Source organism: Diadema antillarum, unplaced genomic scaffold, assembly GCF_040938485.1.
Source record: "Diadema antillarum isolate AM-2024a unplaced genomic scaffold, OU_Dant_1.0 scf00000143, whole genome shotgun sequence".
Taxonomy (NCBI): domain Eukaryota; kingdom Metazoa; phylum Echinodermata; class Echinoidea; order Diadematoida; family Diadematidae; genus Diadema; species Diadema antillarum.
In genome coordinates, this window is record NW_027271032.1 from 171,266 (window position 1) to 191,258 (window position 19,993).

The 19,993-nt window shown below is 37.6% G+C and overlaps 1 protein-coding gene across 1 annotated transcript; it reads right to left on the minus strand.

Moving 5' to 3' along the window:
• Positions 1–2,560: 2,560 nt before the first annotated feature.
• On the minus strand, positions 2,561–18,859 carry LOC139721402 (cystine/glutamate transporter-like). Its single transcript, XM_071632718.1, has 12 exons — positions 18,831–18,859; positions 18,296–18,398; positions 16,979–17,147; positions 15,999–16,190; positions 14,360–14,485; positions 13,520–13,619; positions 9,761–9,805; positions 8,574–8,697; positions 7,133–7,236; positions 6,167–6,410; positions 4,919–5,096; positions 2,561–2,625 (listed from the first exon to the last, which is right to left on the minus strand). Exons 1-12 carry the CDS (start codon positions 18,857–18,859, stop codon positions 2,561–2,563), a joined length of 1,479 nt encoding a protein of 492 aa, XP_071488819.1.
• Positions 18,860–19,993: the final 1,134 nt, after the last annotated feature.

The following is a 19,993-nucleotide window of genomic DNA, read 5'->3' on the forward strand; positions in this document are numbered from 1 at the left end:
GTTTATTCAATGCTTTTTGTATTATTCAAGAAATAACTCGCAGCTGTTGCATAAAATAAGGAAAATATTGGTGAATGCGGGTAGTATTAATTTGATACATGTGCAGTTTTTTTTTTTATTTTAATCATGTAACGTGAGGATATTTCTGTACAACAGCAAAAAGGCTCTTTAACACTTCAGTCTCGCTAACCGCTTATACGATAGACAGAATCGTCACAATAGAACAATTTCGAATAATATTTCCTTTGACAGTGCTACACTTTTGCAAATCTGTACAGGGTAGATCGACACGGTAACAATGCATTTTCAATACAACACCGCCTTACTCAATGTAACATGTGAAGCACGATGTTGAAAGGACATTAGATACACTTCAAGTACAGTAAGCATTTATATAAATTTACTGCATTTCAATTTCAGGACTACCACTTGCATACTTTAAAACAAAAAACCTGGTTGACATTATCCAATCAGAACGTAATTGATTTGTGGTGATAGATAACATATTATTAGACATCGTATCGTTCTATATACAAAAATCGTAGTATCAATGATGGTGTACGAGTTGTATTTGTACAATCATAGGACCTTTTTGGTTAGATCACTTATTTTCTCTTCTGAATATTGACGGAGTCTTCCTGTATACGCGAAACTAAATTAAATGAGTCGGCCGTACTAACACTGTACTCATTACACAATATGTACACGCAAGACAAAATATGTGACATCTATAATAATAACAGTCACATCGTTAGATACATGTTAATATGATATCATATACATATATACAGAGTATGTTTTCATCTGTAATAACGCAGCTTGGAATCTATGCGTAAAATACGTGTACAGAGCCTGTTTAATAAAGATTGATCTTACGATTGATGCAATTCAAAAAAGTTACGATCAATCTGCTATCAAATCTGTGCTTTAAATCAAGCGTAAGATCAATCGTAACTCTTGATGAAACAGGCTCATCTCCTTCGTAATGTTATAACGTTCTTAACACCAGTGTGGTGTCAGATTTAAGAAAATGTAAAGCTGAATTCGAACCTAATTTGACGATAATGAATATGAGCAATGGAATAATGTCATCGTCTCCTCCTCACATGAAATCATGTCTTCCAACCATTGGTGCAGACATATTGTGAAATTTAACAAATGTGAAAGCAACTTGTGAGGTTCGCGTTAGACTATAGACTCGTTCTTTATCCCTTTATAACCAGCATTTATTGTCTATTAACGGAGACCAGTTTTTATTTGAGTTTGCAGTCTCAATTTTTCGTCGGAGAAGCTACTCTTTCACTGAAATAAAACAGGAAAGACTACACCCGCGATGTTTTTGCAGTACATGGATGCACGTTACAATTCAAATGGCGATGCTGCAAAATTTATGTTTTGAATTTTGATAGATGGAAATGGCTTTGAAATTACATTCTAATTTTAACAATTAGAATGTTTTGACTGAGTATGGTGAATGAAAATATGAAATATCCTTATACTATTGTACGATAAGAAAGTGATACCATGTTATTTACACTATTGTTAAGTAATAATATATTATTTTCAAAACGAACATGATATGATTATATTTTGTGATATTTAATTTGGTCTGTCGCTATACTATGGGGAAGGTAGATTAAAGAGGTAACGTGGATATAGAGTACCATATTTTGGAAGGCAAAGAAATAACTGAGTGGAAAAAAGACAGACAGAGAGGAGAGGGAAGTGAAAAAAGATTGAGAAAGGAAAAAGAAAGAAAGAAAGAAAGGAAGAAGGAACGGAACAAACAGGGCAGGATTGTCACGATTGTGCAAACTGAAAAAGTGAAATCGCTTGGCCGGCAGGTGTCGCGTATATTATGTGGCTGTTAGAGGGCCGAAGAGTTCTTTATCGTCCCGTCTGAGTTGCTCCTCAAAAGCTGAACATTTTCACGATAGAAATGGATTGATGGTACTTCAAAATCATTAATGGCTCTCCATGTGAAATTTTGCAGTGGGAGCAATAATGAAATCATGCCTTACATACATCTGAAAAGAAGGTAATGTTGTTATGAGCTTGCCCTCATAAAACCTGGGCCCCGTTTTATCAAAAGATATACAACTGTAAGATTATAAATTTTCTTACTACACAGGCAGCCATAGAGTTGCCATAGAAATAAACTATTATAATCAATAATAATAATAATAATAATAATAGTGTATACTTTTATAGCGCAACAGTCCATCAAAGATGCTCATGGCGCTTTTAGTCTTAAGGTTAGGAGAAGAAAGAAAGAAAGCAAGAAAGAAAGAAAGAAGAGAGAGGGAGAGAGAATTATATTAAAACCATTATAACTCTTCATAAAGCTGGGCTCTACTCTTACCATTTGATGTACTAAATATTGGCCACGACCTATAGAGTGATTATATTGCGTCACAACAGGTACCACTTGCATAGATACGAGACATTTGCATGTTTACCCACGACGTGTTGTATAAGCTCGACGTTCCTTGCGAGTGCTATACGCCTCACATGGCACCGTGATGCGCATGAGAAACACGTTCTAGGAAGAGATGTGTGTTTAGAAAGTCTTCTTCTCTTGATGGACTACGTAGAAGACCTTCTGCAAAAACCTCGTCAGTTTGGCTGAATGAAATAAAAATAAAGAGATGCAAATAAACATACACTAGTAGCCTTATCAGTAGAGACATATATATATCAGTAGATATATATATCTATCTATCTATATATATACATATATATATATATATATATATATATATATATATATATATATATATATATTGACTTTTATCTTCAGAGAACAAGGTAGACAACCGCAATGGCGTCTTCAGTATGAATACATTGTTGAGGAACTGCATACTATAAAAGTGGAATATAACAAAGTTAGAGGAGGAAAAGAAAATAAATTGTTCAGACACCATACCTGCAGTCATTCTTAATCGAACTTGCACTTTTTTTTTGGGGGGGGGATGCACGATTGTACGACGTATTCAAAATTGTGACAGTGTCCATTCTCTTCCTTTAATTGATTCCTTCATCAGATGGACACAGCAGAATGCACGGAGAGGGTATTGTACGTTTATAAACTGAGTTGACAAGACGTAGGAGAACGATGCGGCCCCAAATTATGCCAATATTTCACTTAGAACTAAAATTAAACGTCACACAAAGAAGAAATTTACGCTTAACAATGACAACTGCATCCTCTAGTCCCCTCATTTAATACTATTAACTAGATCCACAAGAATTCCATGTTCTGTAAGTAAGCTGAAGTACAAAAATTTTCGGCTCGCTCGATGCGCTCGCTCGCCAAAATTTATATAAAAAAGAAGGTAAGAACAAAACGTGATGATGACATGGACAAAATGACAATGTCTATTGTGTTCACACATGTCACTTTATATTTAGCAGGCAAATGTTTCACGGAGCAGCGGCTGCCATTTCTTTCGTTCTGAAGCGATCGCCAATTGGATCAAAAGAAGGCGCCAACGGTTTCGAACATACGGGGGGGGGGGGGGGGTGGGGGCGCAAAAAAACCCAAACAACCCAAAACAAACAAGATAAGAACAAAACGCAATGATGACGCGGATATATACAAATTTCGGCTCACTCGCTCGTACTAATTTAGAGTATTTTTTAAAGTCTTCAGTTTGGGTCGTCACTATATCTTGTAAGAATTGTAAGATTTAATAAGCAAAAAATGACAAGAATTTCATGTTTTGTAAGCTGAAATACAAAGTTTTTCGGCTCGCTCGCTGCGCTCGCTCGCCAAAATTTATCCCCAAAAAAGAGATAAGAACAAAACGTGATGATGACGCAGAAATATACAAATTTCGACTCACTCGCGCGTACTAATTTAGAGTATTTTTTAAAGTCCTCAGTTTGTTGGTATAAATCGTTATCGTCGTCACTATATCTTGATTAGAATAGTAAGATTTAATAAGCAAAAAATGACAAGAATTCCATGTTTTGTTAGCTGAAATACAAAAACTTTCGGCTCGCTCGCTGCGCTCGCTCGCCAAAATTTATTAAAAAAAGAGATAAGAACAAATCGTCATGATGCCGCGGAAATATACACATTTCGGCTCACTCGCGCGTACTAATTTAGAGTAGTTTTTCTAAGTCCTCAGTTTGTTGGTATTAATCGTTATCTATAAGGCCGTCACTATATCTTTATTAGAATTGTAAAATTTGATAAGCAAAAAATGACAAGAATTCCATGTTTTGTTAGCTGAAATAACTAGATCTCTTTCCGCTAAACTACTACATTGCCATTTGCGAAAATTCTCCACACAATGACTGTGGGATTTTGTGGTGACTGTCACAAATGGGTTAAAGGGGCATACCAGATGATTTTCATAATTTCATATTGTGTAGTACATCAATCAACAGCTCCATGTATAGACTAGTGGAATTTATTGTGGCCCTTGAACAGAGATACCAATAATCTGAAATCTTAAACAAATTACACTGACCAGTGTTGATGACATAGTGTCCTCACATATATTTCAGAAATGTAGCAGTGTAATTCCATTACAATACCGCTTGCTTAAACAAGTTCACCTGTGTAGAATGAATGAATGCCTTTTTCTTTTGTTCTGCTTTGTTGAGCCCCAACTCATGCATTCTTATGGTATAAGGCTGCCATGTCATCATCCTTGTTCATTGCAATTTGTAATAAATTTTGAAAACATTACTATTCCTCATCCCAGTCACTATAGATTCTGAAACTCCGTACTCAGTATAACTTATTTATAGTTGTTCAAATGCAAACGTCTGAAAATCTTGCGGAGGTCCCTCGGGCAATTTGGTGTTAACTGTCATCCTCATGAATCACGTCACCGATTTGCAGAACACTCTACTAAAAATCGTCTTTGACTCTATGAAGAGAGTTACTGAAGTTCAAAGTGCATACCTGTGTAGGGATCCAGCTTTTTGATCCTGTACCTTCTGCTGAAGAAGGCAAAGTAGAATGGAAGTCCACTCAGGGCCAGGACCAGTCCGATAATCTTCTTGATTGGGTCCAGGTACAGGGCCATTCCCGAGATGAAGAGCTGGCACGCCATGTAAATGACTACCGCCACCAGCGGGCACTGTTGGAAATGAAGAGGCGGAAAGGTGATAATCTTCTTGTCAAAATCGTCAACCTGCTTGGAGTTTGTGTTCTGTGACTTGGACATAGAACGTGTTCCGTGGTTCAATCCACAGAAAGCACCGAAAACTTTACTAACATTTTGACATACATTATCTTCTTACGTTTTCAGAGATTTTTCTTTTTATATCCCGGATACGTTAGAAATCTATCATTTTGATCGACAATAGTATGACAGTATCGTGTGCGGAGTACAAGGCAATCCCTCGACTAAACCATATACCGTGATATTTCACATTACCCCATTAGCCATCATGATATACGAACATGCAAGCATAAACAAAACAAAAACTAAACCCCAAAACAAACAAGTTAATGAACAAATAAATTGATAATAATGAATGCTTTAGGAATGGGGTGCTATGAGTTAATGTCGGCATCTAGCGTGCGAAAAGCATGAGTTTGGATATGGGGGCCATGTGATGTCAATTCAACCCCTTGCTTTCAATGTGTAAGTCTGCATATTCATGATTATGGACGAGTCCTATGCTCATTGATAATGCTGCAAAGATACAGGAATGGAATAATGTGGAATGAAATATGATTGAGTGATGCATTTGTTTTATCTTTTTGTAGAATGAAAATAAATGAAAAAATTGAATTGAATTGAACTGAATCAAATTGAAATTGAATTGAACCCATATCCGCAGTGTGGATCGACGCTTTTCTTTCCATTTGGAATGGCGACGAAACCTTACCTTCACATTAGGTAACATAAGATTTATATCTTACATAATTATAATCTTCTATGGGCCTACATCATGGCCAACCAGTGAAATCAGAAAGTGTTTTGTCTTCTTATCCATAATATGACGGCACATGGACTTCATCAAATCTTTATAAATCTATAACCTCTCCTCTGGATTGCAAGTCTACTTTTCCTAGAACTTCACTGATGTGTACTGCAGGCATAACATATTCTGCGTTCAATGAGTCCATAATGATACTAAGGGTAAATTCCCCATTATTGCGCTGAGGCGCGAATCGAACAATGGAAAACAGTCAACCTACCCTGAACGGTCTCTCGGCATCCGGTTGCTTCCAGCGGTAGTACGGCAGCACGGCCACCGTCATCGTGTCGAAGATGATCTCGACGAAGGCTACATGCTGAATGAGCTTGATGACATCGATTTCGACCAGGTAGACGAAACAAATGGTGAAGGCCAGGACGGCAGGGACGGGCGTGCGACGAGTGACGCTAATCATCGACATAATCTCGGGAAAGAGACCTTCCCGTGCCGCCGCAAACACCTGTCTTAATCATTGTCAATATGGCGGAGTAGGAAACGGAAGACAGACGATGACGTCATATTCAGTGTGATTATTCCATAGTATTGCATAACAATGAAAAAAAAATCCTGACTAGCGAAAATAAACGATTAGTCATTTAAATATCGAAAGTGTGTAGAATGTGCATTCGTTGGCCAATTTGTACCCGGGACCTCTGAGATCACCGGATTTGTGGACATGCACTGACATGATGAGCGACAGACTACCAGGGATATGAATATATATAACGCATGACAGCTACATTGGGAGATAATTATTATGTTGGTGGTCAATTAAGGTTCATGAGACCAATGGATCATAATTACATCTCTGTGTGCAAGGACTTTGATATTTTCGATCTGATGGAAAGAACTGCAATATTAGAAAGCATTGCAACATTTTGATACAAGATATTATTGTGAAAGGTATAATCATAATATTATTGAGGGTAGTTAATGGGGGCTTTTAAACCTGTTTCTCTTTTTCCAAAACGCATATAAACCTGCCAGTTATCAAAATCAAACTATCAAGGTAAACTTCCTCCACCTTCTTACAATCCTTTTTCACAAAACGCGCTGTGAACCTGATTGGAATACTGTTATTAAGTTCTCCTAATAAGTCTATTTTTATATATTCACTTTGAAAGACGATCAAAATTGCGAAGGAATCTTACGACAACAAGGTTACCGTTCAGGGCTTGCGAATTACCTGCCACGTTTTAAGGTCCCGCTGTTCAGAGCCCCCAAGGCAGATATGGCAACAAACAACCATATCAGCCATGACCACTGACCGAGTGCCAGCACGCTGTAATCCTGAGAATTAAACATAATAGAATAGATGTTATGAATATACCTTTCTCTCCGCATTCTCAGACTTTATTTAAAACAAATATAAAAAAGGAAATAAAATGCAACGCAACATAAGTCGTGATAACATGAACGGAATCTATGTCCTTCAAGCAGTACCTATATTCTTCATATCTTACATGCATTAATTCTCTCTTATCTGTCGTATTCAACAATTCAATATTCAACTCATTCTTATATTATGGTTTACCTGTAAAACATGGAAAATGGAACGATTACAAAAACAATGGTAATTCGCGTTATAATCATTATCTCCAAAAATCATCACCATCATCACCATCATCATCATCAACACCAACATTATCCCCATCATCACCATTGCATCATCATCACCATCATCACCTTATCATCATTACCATCATCACCATTATCACCAACATCAAGATTACATCATCATCACCATTATCACATCATCATCACCATTATCACCATTATCACCATCATCACTATCATCATCATCATCGTCATTACCATTATCACCATCATCGCCATTATCACCACCATCATCATTATCATTATCATCACCATTATCATAATCATCACCATCGTCATCATTATCACCATCATCACCATTACATCATCATCATCATCGCCATTATCACCATCGTCACCATTATCACCATCATCATTATCATCATTATCATCATTATCATCATCATCATCATCGCTATATCACCATCATCACCACTACATCATCATCACCATTATGATCATCACCATCGTCACCATTATCACCATCATCAAGATTACATCATCATCCCTATCATCATAATCATCATCATCAACATTTTTCATCATCATCATCATCATCATCACTATTATCACCATCATCATCATTATAATTACCATCATATCATCATCATCATCATTATCATCATCATCATTATCACCATCATCATTATCACCATCATCATCACTATTATCACCATCATCATTATCATCAGCACCATTATCACCATCATCATCACCACCATCACCATTATTATCATCATCATCATCATCACCATTCTCACCATTATCACATCATCATCATTATAATTATCATTATCATCATCATCAGTATTATCACCATCATCCTTATCATCATCACTATTATCACCATCATCATCATCACCATCATCATCATCATCACCACCACCGTTATCACCATCATCATCATCACTTATCACTATCATCATCACCACCATCATCACCATTATTATCATCATCATCATCATCATCACCATTCTCATTAGCATTAGCAATGTCATACAGTATTGCATCCTCAGTAATAGGATACTGACCGCTGCCACTGCATCAGAGTCGATGATTTGTTGTGGAGACAGCAGCGTCAGGTAGGCAACGTTTGCCATGAGGTAAATACACGTGATTGCTGTCATCGAGACGATCAGACTCAGGGGGATATTTCTGAAGTGGGTGAACGAAATATCGATCTTATGGTTCTAGATCAATACCCTGTATAATTGCCTGAGTTGTATCAGTGCAATTGCTATTCGCTGGTGACATGGATATCTCTGAATTTTCACGTAATCCATTTCTTGATGAAAACATATGTCACAAAAGCTTCAGCGTTGTGATAAAACGTGCGGAATGGTTAAAGCTCATAGATTAGAAATAGCAAGTATACATATATTTTTATATATATAAACAATCCAAGAAATATTTAACCAAAACGAGATGCGAAGATATGTGACTTCAGACGCATTTTTAGTATTTCTGTGGATTCTCCTGATCGGATCCTCAGTGGAAGAGCATTCCAGAGCAATGTGTTTAAGTTCCATGACCGGATTGAAAGCAGATTGTGAAGGGACAAAATAGTCTTTTCTTTGGAGTATTGAAAGTTGTTTGGTTTTGCTGGCACACAAAAAATTCCAGGAGATTTTTCACATACACATCACAGATGACAAATCTTGGACGGTATCCACCTAATATTATTCGGTTATCAGAAATCTTCGATATGTGATATCAAGTTAAGTTTATTTCTAACTTATTTTCATTCCCAAACACATACGAGAATATTACAACATTATGCTTACAGTACTACAAATATGTGGTGTGTTTGTTTTTCAATAAAAATATACAGTTGTTTTTAATGCAATAAGCTTATATTCAATATACATTTTATGTAATCATTTTCAATCTATGAGTAAAACACTGTTGTTGTTTCAATTATCCCTCTTTTGCGTTACTTTAATGACATGGAGTCAAATCAACAAAGGCAAATTGAAGAGAGAATGCAAAAAAGACAAAGAAAGAGAAATATACATAAACAAACCATTCAATAAAGGCGTTCTGACATTCATTTATTTCATTACTGGATTACTAGAATTCATCGAAAACACTGAAATAAAGAGAGACAAAAACAAAAATAGAACAGAGCAATGAATCGCGTATGCATGTTTGTGCATTATGTATAAGTTTGAGCGTTTGTGGTAGTATTAATTATAGTAGTACAACAGTAGGTTCTCACCGTTCAGGGCGCTCGATTTCTTCAGTTAACGATACTATTGTATCCCTGTGGAGAGAGAAAATACATAGATAGATAGATAAGTAAATAGAGTGATAAATGAATAAAATAAAATAAGATGAAAATGTAGAACAATACATAGGATATGCTGTACCGGGTTTATGCACAATCACATTCATAGGCAATGGGTCCCGTTTCATAAAACTTACTATCAGTGATAACTGTCACATTTCTATGACAAATTTGCTCTTAGCCAATCAGATGCAAGGATTTCAGTAGCTTATAACAGCTATGACAACTTGTCAATGATAACACGTTTTATGAAACGGGGCCGAGATTCGTGCAACTAAAAACTGAAACCCTGAAAAGTTGAAATCAAAGGAGAAACCGAGCGAAACTTGCTACCCTAAAACTGTGATGTCCGATAAACGGGGTCAGTAAGGTAACGTTTCCCTTCCACAATATTTGCTCCCAGGAGGAAGTGAAACTGAAGGGGCCGCGGATTTGGGTTGGGGGATGGCTGGGGCAGAATAGTTCGGCCCACCTTAGAAAAGACATGACTTTAATGGGGTTCGGTCCGGAAATCTTCCTGTCGAAAGGGGTGGGGAGGGAAATGACCCTTCATTCACCTAAGCCACGAGCACGATACTTCTGCAGCCAGAGCGCCCCACCCCCCATACACATATATGATAATGAAAATTATGAACATACTTGTAATAATGATGCTTGGCATACAGCAAGAAAAAAAGAATGATGATTATACATAAAGTGAAAGGTGTTATCTTGCAGTTTTGCGTCATTCAACGTCAACGGTATTGAGACGTCCTGATAGCTGGTTGGAAAAACTCGTAATTTATTAAAATTCTGGTGCTGAATGTTGAGATAAGAATATGATATTATTGCTCCTTATAATTATGATAAAGGGATATTACGGAAAATTTGATATTATGACGCGGTAAAAGAAACAGGTAAAATATTTTACATTTTCATCTTTTGATGAGCAACAAGCCAATCGCGCTCGAAAAAAAAATGATTAAAAAAATCGCTCGCATGCAAATCAAACAGATTTTATTCTACAGATATGTTTAAGAAAGGCTCTGTTTGTGCTTGTCTCTCTTAACTTTACCTCGTAGAAGTTTGTTCAGGATGAAATAGTTTCTATGCAACTGATTGACAAGTTGCCCTACATCGACGTACAAAAGGTTCGAATCCTGCTCGAATATGTACGCCCATGATTTCTTTTATCACGGCTACTACTAAAACACATTCAATGCTTATTTACGGCGATGTAGGGCAATTTGTCAATCAGTTGCATTGAAAACATCTATAGATGGAAGAAATTCATGAATTTGAATATTCACGAAGTACCCTCTACATGTTATACTGAAGGATCAGAACCAACACGTACTGTCGGGCGGAAGCTCGGTGGTCTAGTGGAGACGCCTGTCCGGAGAGCCGGAGGTCGTAGGTTCGAATCCTGCTCGAGTACAATTAATGTACGCGCATGATTTCTTTTATCATGGCCACTATAGTTAAACACTGATCAATTCAGTGCTTTTTTACGGCGAAGGGCAATTTTTCAAGTAGTTGCATTGAAAACATCCCGACGGAAGAAGTTCATGAATTTACGTAGTACCCGCATACATTGATTAGAGAACCAACACTTGCTGTCGGGCGGAAGCTCGGTGGTCGCTATTAGTAGAAATGACGCCTGTTCGGAAATCAGGAGGTGGTAGGTTCAAATTCTGCTCGAGTATGTACGCCCTTGACATCTTTTATCACGGCTACTACTAAAACACTGATCGATTCAGTGCCTATTTACGTCGATGTAGTCCAATTAGTCAATTAGTACATCTCCAAGGAAGAACTTGGATTTGAATAATTACGCAGTATCCTCTACATGCTATAAAGATTAGAACCAACGCTGTTGGGCGGAAGCTCACAGGTCTAGAGGAGATGACGACTGTCCGGAGATCAGGAGGTCGTAGGTTCGAATCCTGCTCGAATATGAATGTATGCGCATGATTTCTGTTATCATAGCTACTACTTAAACACTCATCAATTCAGGGCTTATTTACGGCGATGTAGGGGCAATTTGTCAAGTATAGCTCCATTGAAAACATCCCGACGGGAGAATTTCATGGTTTTACGTAGTATATAACTATATAAGGATTATAGAACCAACACTTGCTTTCGGGCGGAAGCTCGGTAGTGGAGATGAGGCCTGTCCGGAGATCAGGAGGTCGTAGGTTCGAATCCTGCTCGAGTATAAATGTACGCGCATGATTTCTTTTATCACGGTTACTACTTAAGCACTCAACAATTCAGTGCTTATTTACGGCGATGTAGGAAAGTTTGTCACGTAGTTGCATTGAAAACATCCCGACGGAAGAATTTCATGAGTTTACGTAGTACCCGCATATTATAACTGTACAAGGTTTATAGAACCAATACTTGCTGTCGGGCGGAAGCTCGGTGGTCGTTAGTGGAGGTGACGCCTGTTCGGAAATCAGGAGGTCGTAGGTTCGAATCCTGCTGGAATGTGTACGTTCATGACATCTTTTATCACGGCTACTACTAAAACACTGATCGATTCAGTGCTTATTTACGTCGATGTAGATCAATTAGTCAGTCAGTACATCTCGACGGAGGAATTTGAATTTGAATGATTACGCAGTATCCTCTACATGCTATAAAGATTAGAACCAACACTGTTGGGCGGAAGCTCACAGGTCTAGAGGAGATGACGACTGTCCGGAGATAAGAAGGTCGTAGGTTCGAATTGTGCTCGAGTATAAATGTACGCGCATGATTTCTTTTATCATGGCTACTACTTAAGCACTCATCAATTCAGTGCTTATTTACGGCGATATAGGAAAGTTTGTCAAGTAGTTGCATTGAAAACATCCCGACGGAAGAATTTCATGAATTTACGTAGTACCCGCCTATTAACTGTACAAGGATTATAGAACCAATACTTGCTGTCGGGCGGAAGCTCGGTAGTCGGTAGTGGAGATGACGCCTGTTCGGAAATCAGGAGGTCGTAGGTTCAAATCCTGCTGGAATATGTACGCCCATGACATCTTTTATCACGGCCTCTACTTAAACATTGATCGATTCAGTGCTTATTTACGTCGATGTAGATCAATTAGTCAATCAGTACATCTCGACGGAAGAATTTGAATTTGAACAGTTACGCAGTATCCTCTATACATGCTATAAGGATTAGAACCAACACTATTGGGCGGAAGCTTGGTGGTCTAGTGGAGATGACGCCTGTCCGGAGATCAGGAGGTCGTAGGTTCGAATCCTGCGCGAGTATGTACGGGCATGATTTCTTTTATCATGGCTACTGCTTAAACACTGATCGATTCAGTGTTTATTCACTGCAGTGTTTATTCACTACGATGTAGGGCAATTAGTAGTTGCTTTGAAAAACATCTCGACGGAAGAATTTCATAAATTTGAATGAAATAGTTTCTGTAAACTCTACGTATTTCTTCCTTTTATGGTATACGTCGATGTAGTCGATCGATCAATATCATTGTTCTTGGCGCTTTCAATCTTTCCGAATTGTGGTGTTGTTGTTTTTTTCTCTCAATCGGATTTGATATTAGCAAGAATGACCAAAATGAAAAGGGGAAGGATAGATATATGACTAAATGAATGGATAATTACATTGAAAACGTACTGGATGTATCAATATCTGCAATGATGAACATAATCAGGAATGTTAACAGTTCACACATAATCATATTTTACCAGCCACCGAAGGCATACGATCCAGAATAGAAAGCAATTGGTAGAAATTTCATGTCCAAGTCTTTTGTGTCGAATGCATTTTGAAGATTTTCACTGTGACCTGAAAAAAAAAGATAACAACCTCATGTTTTCACTACATGTAATCCGCATTGCAGCCGTGTACTCACTTCAGAGCAATAAATATATTCTGCATAAATAACCATAAATTTCAGTTTATAATATTTGATTTCTCAGAAGTTGTATCATCAGCACCATTTTTGAAGTCTTTTTCGCACAATATTAAGAAGAAATGCAGCAAACCCCCAAACAATTGGTTAATAATCCATCAACATAGTAAAACAATATTCCGTAAACATCTATATCGATCTCTGTTTAAAGCACAGGGGAAAGAGTACGGAGACAAAAGCATAATCATGTGCTATGTAATTAACAATCTGTTACGACATGCATTATATTCATTTGACAATCCATTACAATTGATATCAGGTGGCAATGTTTCTCATGTTCTCTATGAACTCGTTTCCTTGTCGAAAAGAAGGCATGGGAAATCTCATTTATCATTTAACAACAACAACAACAACAACAACAACAACAACAACAACAACAACAACAACAACATTTATTATCGACCCTTGAGTATATATTGTCGTTCCTAGCTACGTTCATACACTTCATACGTTCATACACGGAAATCATTCACTCCTTTATTTTATTTCATTTCCGACAAAAACATGAAAAATAACAAAATAAATGAATAAATGGATGAATCATCAGAACCAAAGGATTATGGAAAAGAAGAAACGAAACAATGTATCGTCTGGTTTCTTTACCATTGCTTACCTTTAGCAAGGTTGTACATTCCAGTAGCTATGACAATCAGGAGACCAAATACTTTGGTGACGCTGAAAAAGGCGGCAAATCGCGATGACAACCGTACATTGACGCAGTTAATGGCTAGGATGGACACTGGAATATGGACAATAATTATGAATCCATGGCAGTTATTCAGATGAAGAAATTAGGTCCATTTGTTTTTTGCTTTTGTTTATTTTTTTTTGCTGGGAATTGATAAAAATTGTTTGTTGTTTCATCAAATCAAAGTTGAAAAGGAAAGGAGCACAGTGAGGGAACTAATTTAGGTTTATAAGGAGTCTCTTTGTAAGTCACTTATCAAATACAGATCATACAAAACAACACCGGATCACGTTATAAGATTTTTTTTTTCATATTGTCTGGCTTTCTGCCAAATATATAATGATATTTGCTTGTATCATTGTGATGTAACAAAAGAACAACCGTGATCCCTCTTTCTCTCTTATCTATTTCTCTTTCAATATGATTCAATTTTAACTGTCATTCTTTTTTTCGACCAAACGCAGCATAGATTAATCAGGAATTATATCATAGGCATACATTCGGCTGTGTGATATTAAAAGCACGTCTGTTCTATAGGCAGACAGTCCAGTCTTTATCATCTTATGGTTGAGGTGAGGATTCAGCTTTTAACTTTTTGCGAGATACCCTAGAGAAACCACTTTATAAAATGTTACAGTGTATACAATTCTGGGAGGAATTCAAAGTTTATGTGATGAAAATCAGTTTTTAAATGGCTGAGATATCCTAAAACAAAGCAAGACAAAGCGATTCTAATAAAAGGTGGGTCCCACTGTTTAGTAGGATTGCTTTGTTTTGGATATCTCAGCCATTTCAAAACCAATTTTCCTCGAATAAACTTTGAATTCCTCTTAGCATTGGGCACTCTTTCATATTTCATGAGACGTTTCTGATTATCTTAGAAAGATCAACATAAAAAACGTTGCGAATCTGAAACCCCATTTCACCCGAAACTGTACCATCCATTTAAACTGATGATTTAAAGAGGGGCTTATTGAGCTAAGATCTTTTCCACCGGGTAGCAGTGCCCATGAAGACTGCAGCACGGGATCTTCTGCAGTGTTCTGTATGATCCCAGATCAGTGTTGGCTATGTGACCCCCCGGGCTGCTCCTCCGTGATAGTTGGAACATGTTATAGTTCGCTTTGGCAAATGTTCACAACAATTCGAAATGTTCTGCTGCCTCTGGAGTATAGCTAGTTATGATTTTCCTAAAATCATTAGTATCATTATTCTGTATAATGGTTGTGGCCCGAATTCACGAAGGTGGTACAATAAAATGAACCATGGTTTAAACCACGGGCAATTTGTATGGAGCGCCAATTGTCGCATGGCCTATTTCGTTACGAAATCAGTCATTTCGCTGACGAATTAATGATCATTTCGTACGAAATAACAACATTTCTTCGACGAAAAAATCATTTCGCTAACGAAATTGTCATTTTGTAGACGAAATGACTGATTTCGTAACGAAATAGGCCATGCGACACTTGGCGCTCCATACAAATTGTCCGTGGTTTAAACCATGTTTTCAATATTATACCACCTCAGTGAATTTTGGTCTCACTGTCGGAATGATGCTTACGAATCATCAAAGCGCCGACGAGCTGGATGGCGAGAACAGGTGGGTCGGAACATTGGTAGAAAGAGGCGAGGAGGTACTGGCCGATGGTGATGGACTGAATAGTGGACGAAGATGACGTCACAACGACTATTATCCACAACTTGAGGAAGCCCACCGCACGACCCCATCCCTCAAGCATAAAGGCAAGCTCGCCTGTGACGGAAAACGTCGTTAGGCTTTTGGTTATTTTCTTTTTACTTGCAATGCTGCTGTCACACGTTTGGAATCAAAGAGAAGATAGAACATCCTAATGTGACGATAAACTTGTTATAGGCATGATTGCTTGTATACAGGAAGCATCCACAGGCACACAGGAAACGTGCAGATTGCATCTAATTTTGATGGTATTTTGTGCTGTCGTGCCTTTTTAAAAATATAATTTATATCATAATGTTAAATAGTTCACTCCTGGATTCCTGTACAGTTAAAGGGGATGGCCGAACTGATCAGTGGGAATCAGTGGGAATGTTGGGGGATGATTGTTCCAATTTTTGTGGGATTCATTTAAGAGTAGGCCTACATTACCTATCTATTGTTGTGTGAAAATTGTTTGCTTCAGAACGACCTAATATTCAAGTAATGTGCAGTTTAATGCCCCGTCACTGCTAACCTGGAAACATTTAACTGCACATTACTTGAATATGAGACCATTCTGAAGCAAATAATTTTCACACAACAATAGATATATAATGTACTCTTAAATGAATCCCACAAGGATTGGAACAATCATTCCCCAGCATTCCCACTGATTCCCACTGACCAGTTACTAGCCATCCCCTTCAATCTGATGAATAAATGGCTGTACATCTTGATCTCACACTCCTAACTGCCGATTTTCGTTGAGCCTTCTTTTTCCTTCCATTTTCATGGCGAGTTACAATTAACTTGATTTGCACAATGGCTATACTTCTTGCAGTCGATATTTCCAACATTTAACTTACCTCCCGATTTTTTGAACATGAGCGCGAGTTCTGTGTAGATTAGAGTGCCAAGCAAAGCGTAAATAGCACACACGACCCAAAAGATGAATGCCACGCCCACCGATCCACCTGTCCCCCTCAGAATCCCCGAAGGTGAGATGAAGATTCCCGTACCAATAACCGTGCCCACCTGGAAAGGGTAATGAAATAAAGCAACCAATGGGACAACTGATTTATGATCCTCTATACAATTTAGATTTTTTTCTTGACCTAAAGGATTGGCATTACTTTACATAAAGGTATTAAAGTTAACCTATCCTAAAGACTTCGTTTTTGTATTATATGAATATGATAAATATGTGTGACTTTTGCATGAGTATAAGTAACACAGTTAATGTGTCAATACTGTAATACGTCCGATTGCTGATATACACATATTATTATGTGTGTCTACGCATATTATTATGTGTGTCTACGACAGACAGAATTTTATTAGGGTTTCGTCAAGGCCTATATCTGATGACGAAAGTACCAAAATGATACTATAGTCACTGAGGAAACAGATCTATTGAGACAGAATTTTATCGTACAAGGTATATATTACTCTCTAAAAAATCGAATGAAAATATTCACTCTTAAAGTAGTGAATACAAAAAGAGTGAATTTTGAGTGAAAATATTCATTTTCACTCATTTTGGAGTGACCTCAGGGATCACTCGAAGATTTTGTAGTGATCCCTGTGGTGACTCTAAAACGAGTGAAAATGAACATTTTCACTCCAAATTCACTCCAAATTTACTCTAAATTCACTCTTTTTGTATTTACTCCTTTAAGAGTGAACATTTTCACTCGATTTTTTAGAGAGTATCAATATCGGCTTTACAGTAATAACGCGAGGAGAGAGAGAGGGAGAGAGAAGGGGAAGAAATAGATAATTTGTGACTTAACAATGATTGTAGTTACATACCAGGCTTAAAGCAAAACTGTGTTTCATTATAATCACACCAAGTAAAGATCAAATTGACATTATCTCTTCTAGCTTCACAGCAAAGAGATCCTTGGGTATAGTCTATTTATCTAACCACATGTATGCTGATGTGGCAAGTCTTGGGCACCGTTTACATCATGAAAGTTATCAGTCCTGACAATTTTGTCAGCTTCTGACAATTACCACAGAAACAGTCAGTGACCGGAACTTCTCAGTCAATCAAACCCAAAGTTTTTACTGAGTTGTCAGAGAGTCTACAACTTGTCCATGTTGTTAGGGTTGACTTTCACTTTCATGAAACGGTGCCTCGGGTATCACAGAAACTGCAGACACTGTTTTAGAGAACTCACGGTGTGCCAGATACACTCCATAAGACCAAGGTGTCTTGGTATAGCCACTTTGTCATCGCTGCTGTTGGAGACATCGTCGTCCGTTTCTCTGCGATTTCTGCGACTATGAAACGAGAGGCAAACTCACAATGTGAAACTTGAAAAATTGTAATTTCATCAGTTAAATGCACATTGTAGGTAACGAAAAATCAGCGTTGAGCAATGAGGGTTTAAACGTCAACATAACTCAAAGTCGAAACTCTGTGAGTTATACTGTATGTATACCACATGAATTATTATGTTAGTTAGCTCAAATGGTGCCTATCGGGGTTATTATTATAAACAGATAAAGGTAAATGATTCTAGAGAATCAAATTAATGACAGACCTTGAAAGAGGTCATTATCCTTCACGTTTACATCACACTTTTTGATGTCAGTTCAAACCATCCTTATGTGAAACACATGTGATTATCCCAAAACCCAAGAGCATACAAAACCTTCACAGGTCAATTAACGTTAAATTACAGAAAAGGTGACACAGTAGTGTCCTCATACCTTCTACAATAGTTCATGAGCCACGCCATCCTCACCACCTCGCCACTCGAGAAAGCAGATGAACATACCCAAGAAAAGTACCAACGAACTGTCGAACGCGATGAAAACTATCAAGAATTATAGTTTCGAATAGCGCTAGATTCAGAAGGGACTGATAACCAAACCTGAGCTCATTCACCAACTAAAGAAATTGATTAAGAACAGTGACCTTATAAACCTCTTCTTTTTTTTTTAGATCGCGGTCGAGTATTCTGCAATTTCCGAAAGTTGTGTTGAGATCAAATTTGTCCTGAAGGTGAAGAGCGCGCATGGGAAACAAACTCTTTGCAGGGATCCAACAATGCAGCCTGGAGGACTCCAACAAAAGTTTTCGCTAAATGTCACGTGATGGGTAATCGACCAATCGGATAGCTACATTTAAATAAGTTTTGTATAAATAGAGTTGTCTGCACTGACCTCGATGCAGTTACAGCAGGAAAAAAACCCACAAAACTATATAACCTTGGGTTTGACGTTCGTGTATGTCCTACTCTGTTGGGGTCATGTACGCCCTCGCAGGAAATACTAGTATAACCCTGGATGAGATCCCTGAGAAGTAAAAGTGAATTTTCCCAGCTGCTTGTTCTTAGCAAACGATGTGAGTTAGTGGACAGTGTAATGTTGTACTCAAGTCCACATTTCCTTATTTCCAAGTTAACTAGGTTAGGTTAACTTTAAAGTACCGGAGTAGGTCCTAAGATAAAACGAACAGAATTGTCATAGGTTGGGTAGATTTGGGTCAGAAATGGCTAAATGTCAAATTTCTTTTTAAATAAAATAGGGTCACCCTCAAATGATGCAAAAGAGGTGAGGTAATAATGGCATTCCTAATTCATAAAATGGCTGCTTCCATGTCCTTACTATGTCCCATTGTGTTTTCTTGGGGGGGGGGGGGGGGGGTCTTCGTCATAAGTTCTAGACATCTCCATTTTATGAATTACATTGTACATTCTCATAACTTTGCTGGTATGGGGGAATCAGCTAACAACTGACAATTGGGAATTTGGAATACATTGTACAATATGTTGATATTCTTTACTAACGAGGGATATTTCAACTCATAGTGAATTCATGATGATCTTCATGATGAATTCATTATGAAATTGTGTAAATCTATGTGTTTA

Bases quoted from the DNA above. Each gene is read 5' to 3' on its own strand.
- LOC139721402 (XM_071632718.1), bottom strand. From the start codon at position 18,859: ATGGCGTGGCTCATGAACTATTGTAGAAG. The intron at 13,620-14,359 runs GTAAGCAATGGT...TTTTTTTTTCAG, and splicing joins AATGTACAACCTTGCTAAAG to GTCACAGTGAAAATCTTCAA. The intron at 8,698-9,760 runs GTGAGAACCTAC...CACCCACTTCAG, and splicing joins GAAATCGAGCGCCCTGAACG to AAATATCCCCCTGAGTCTGA.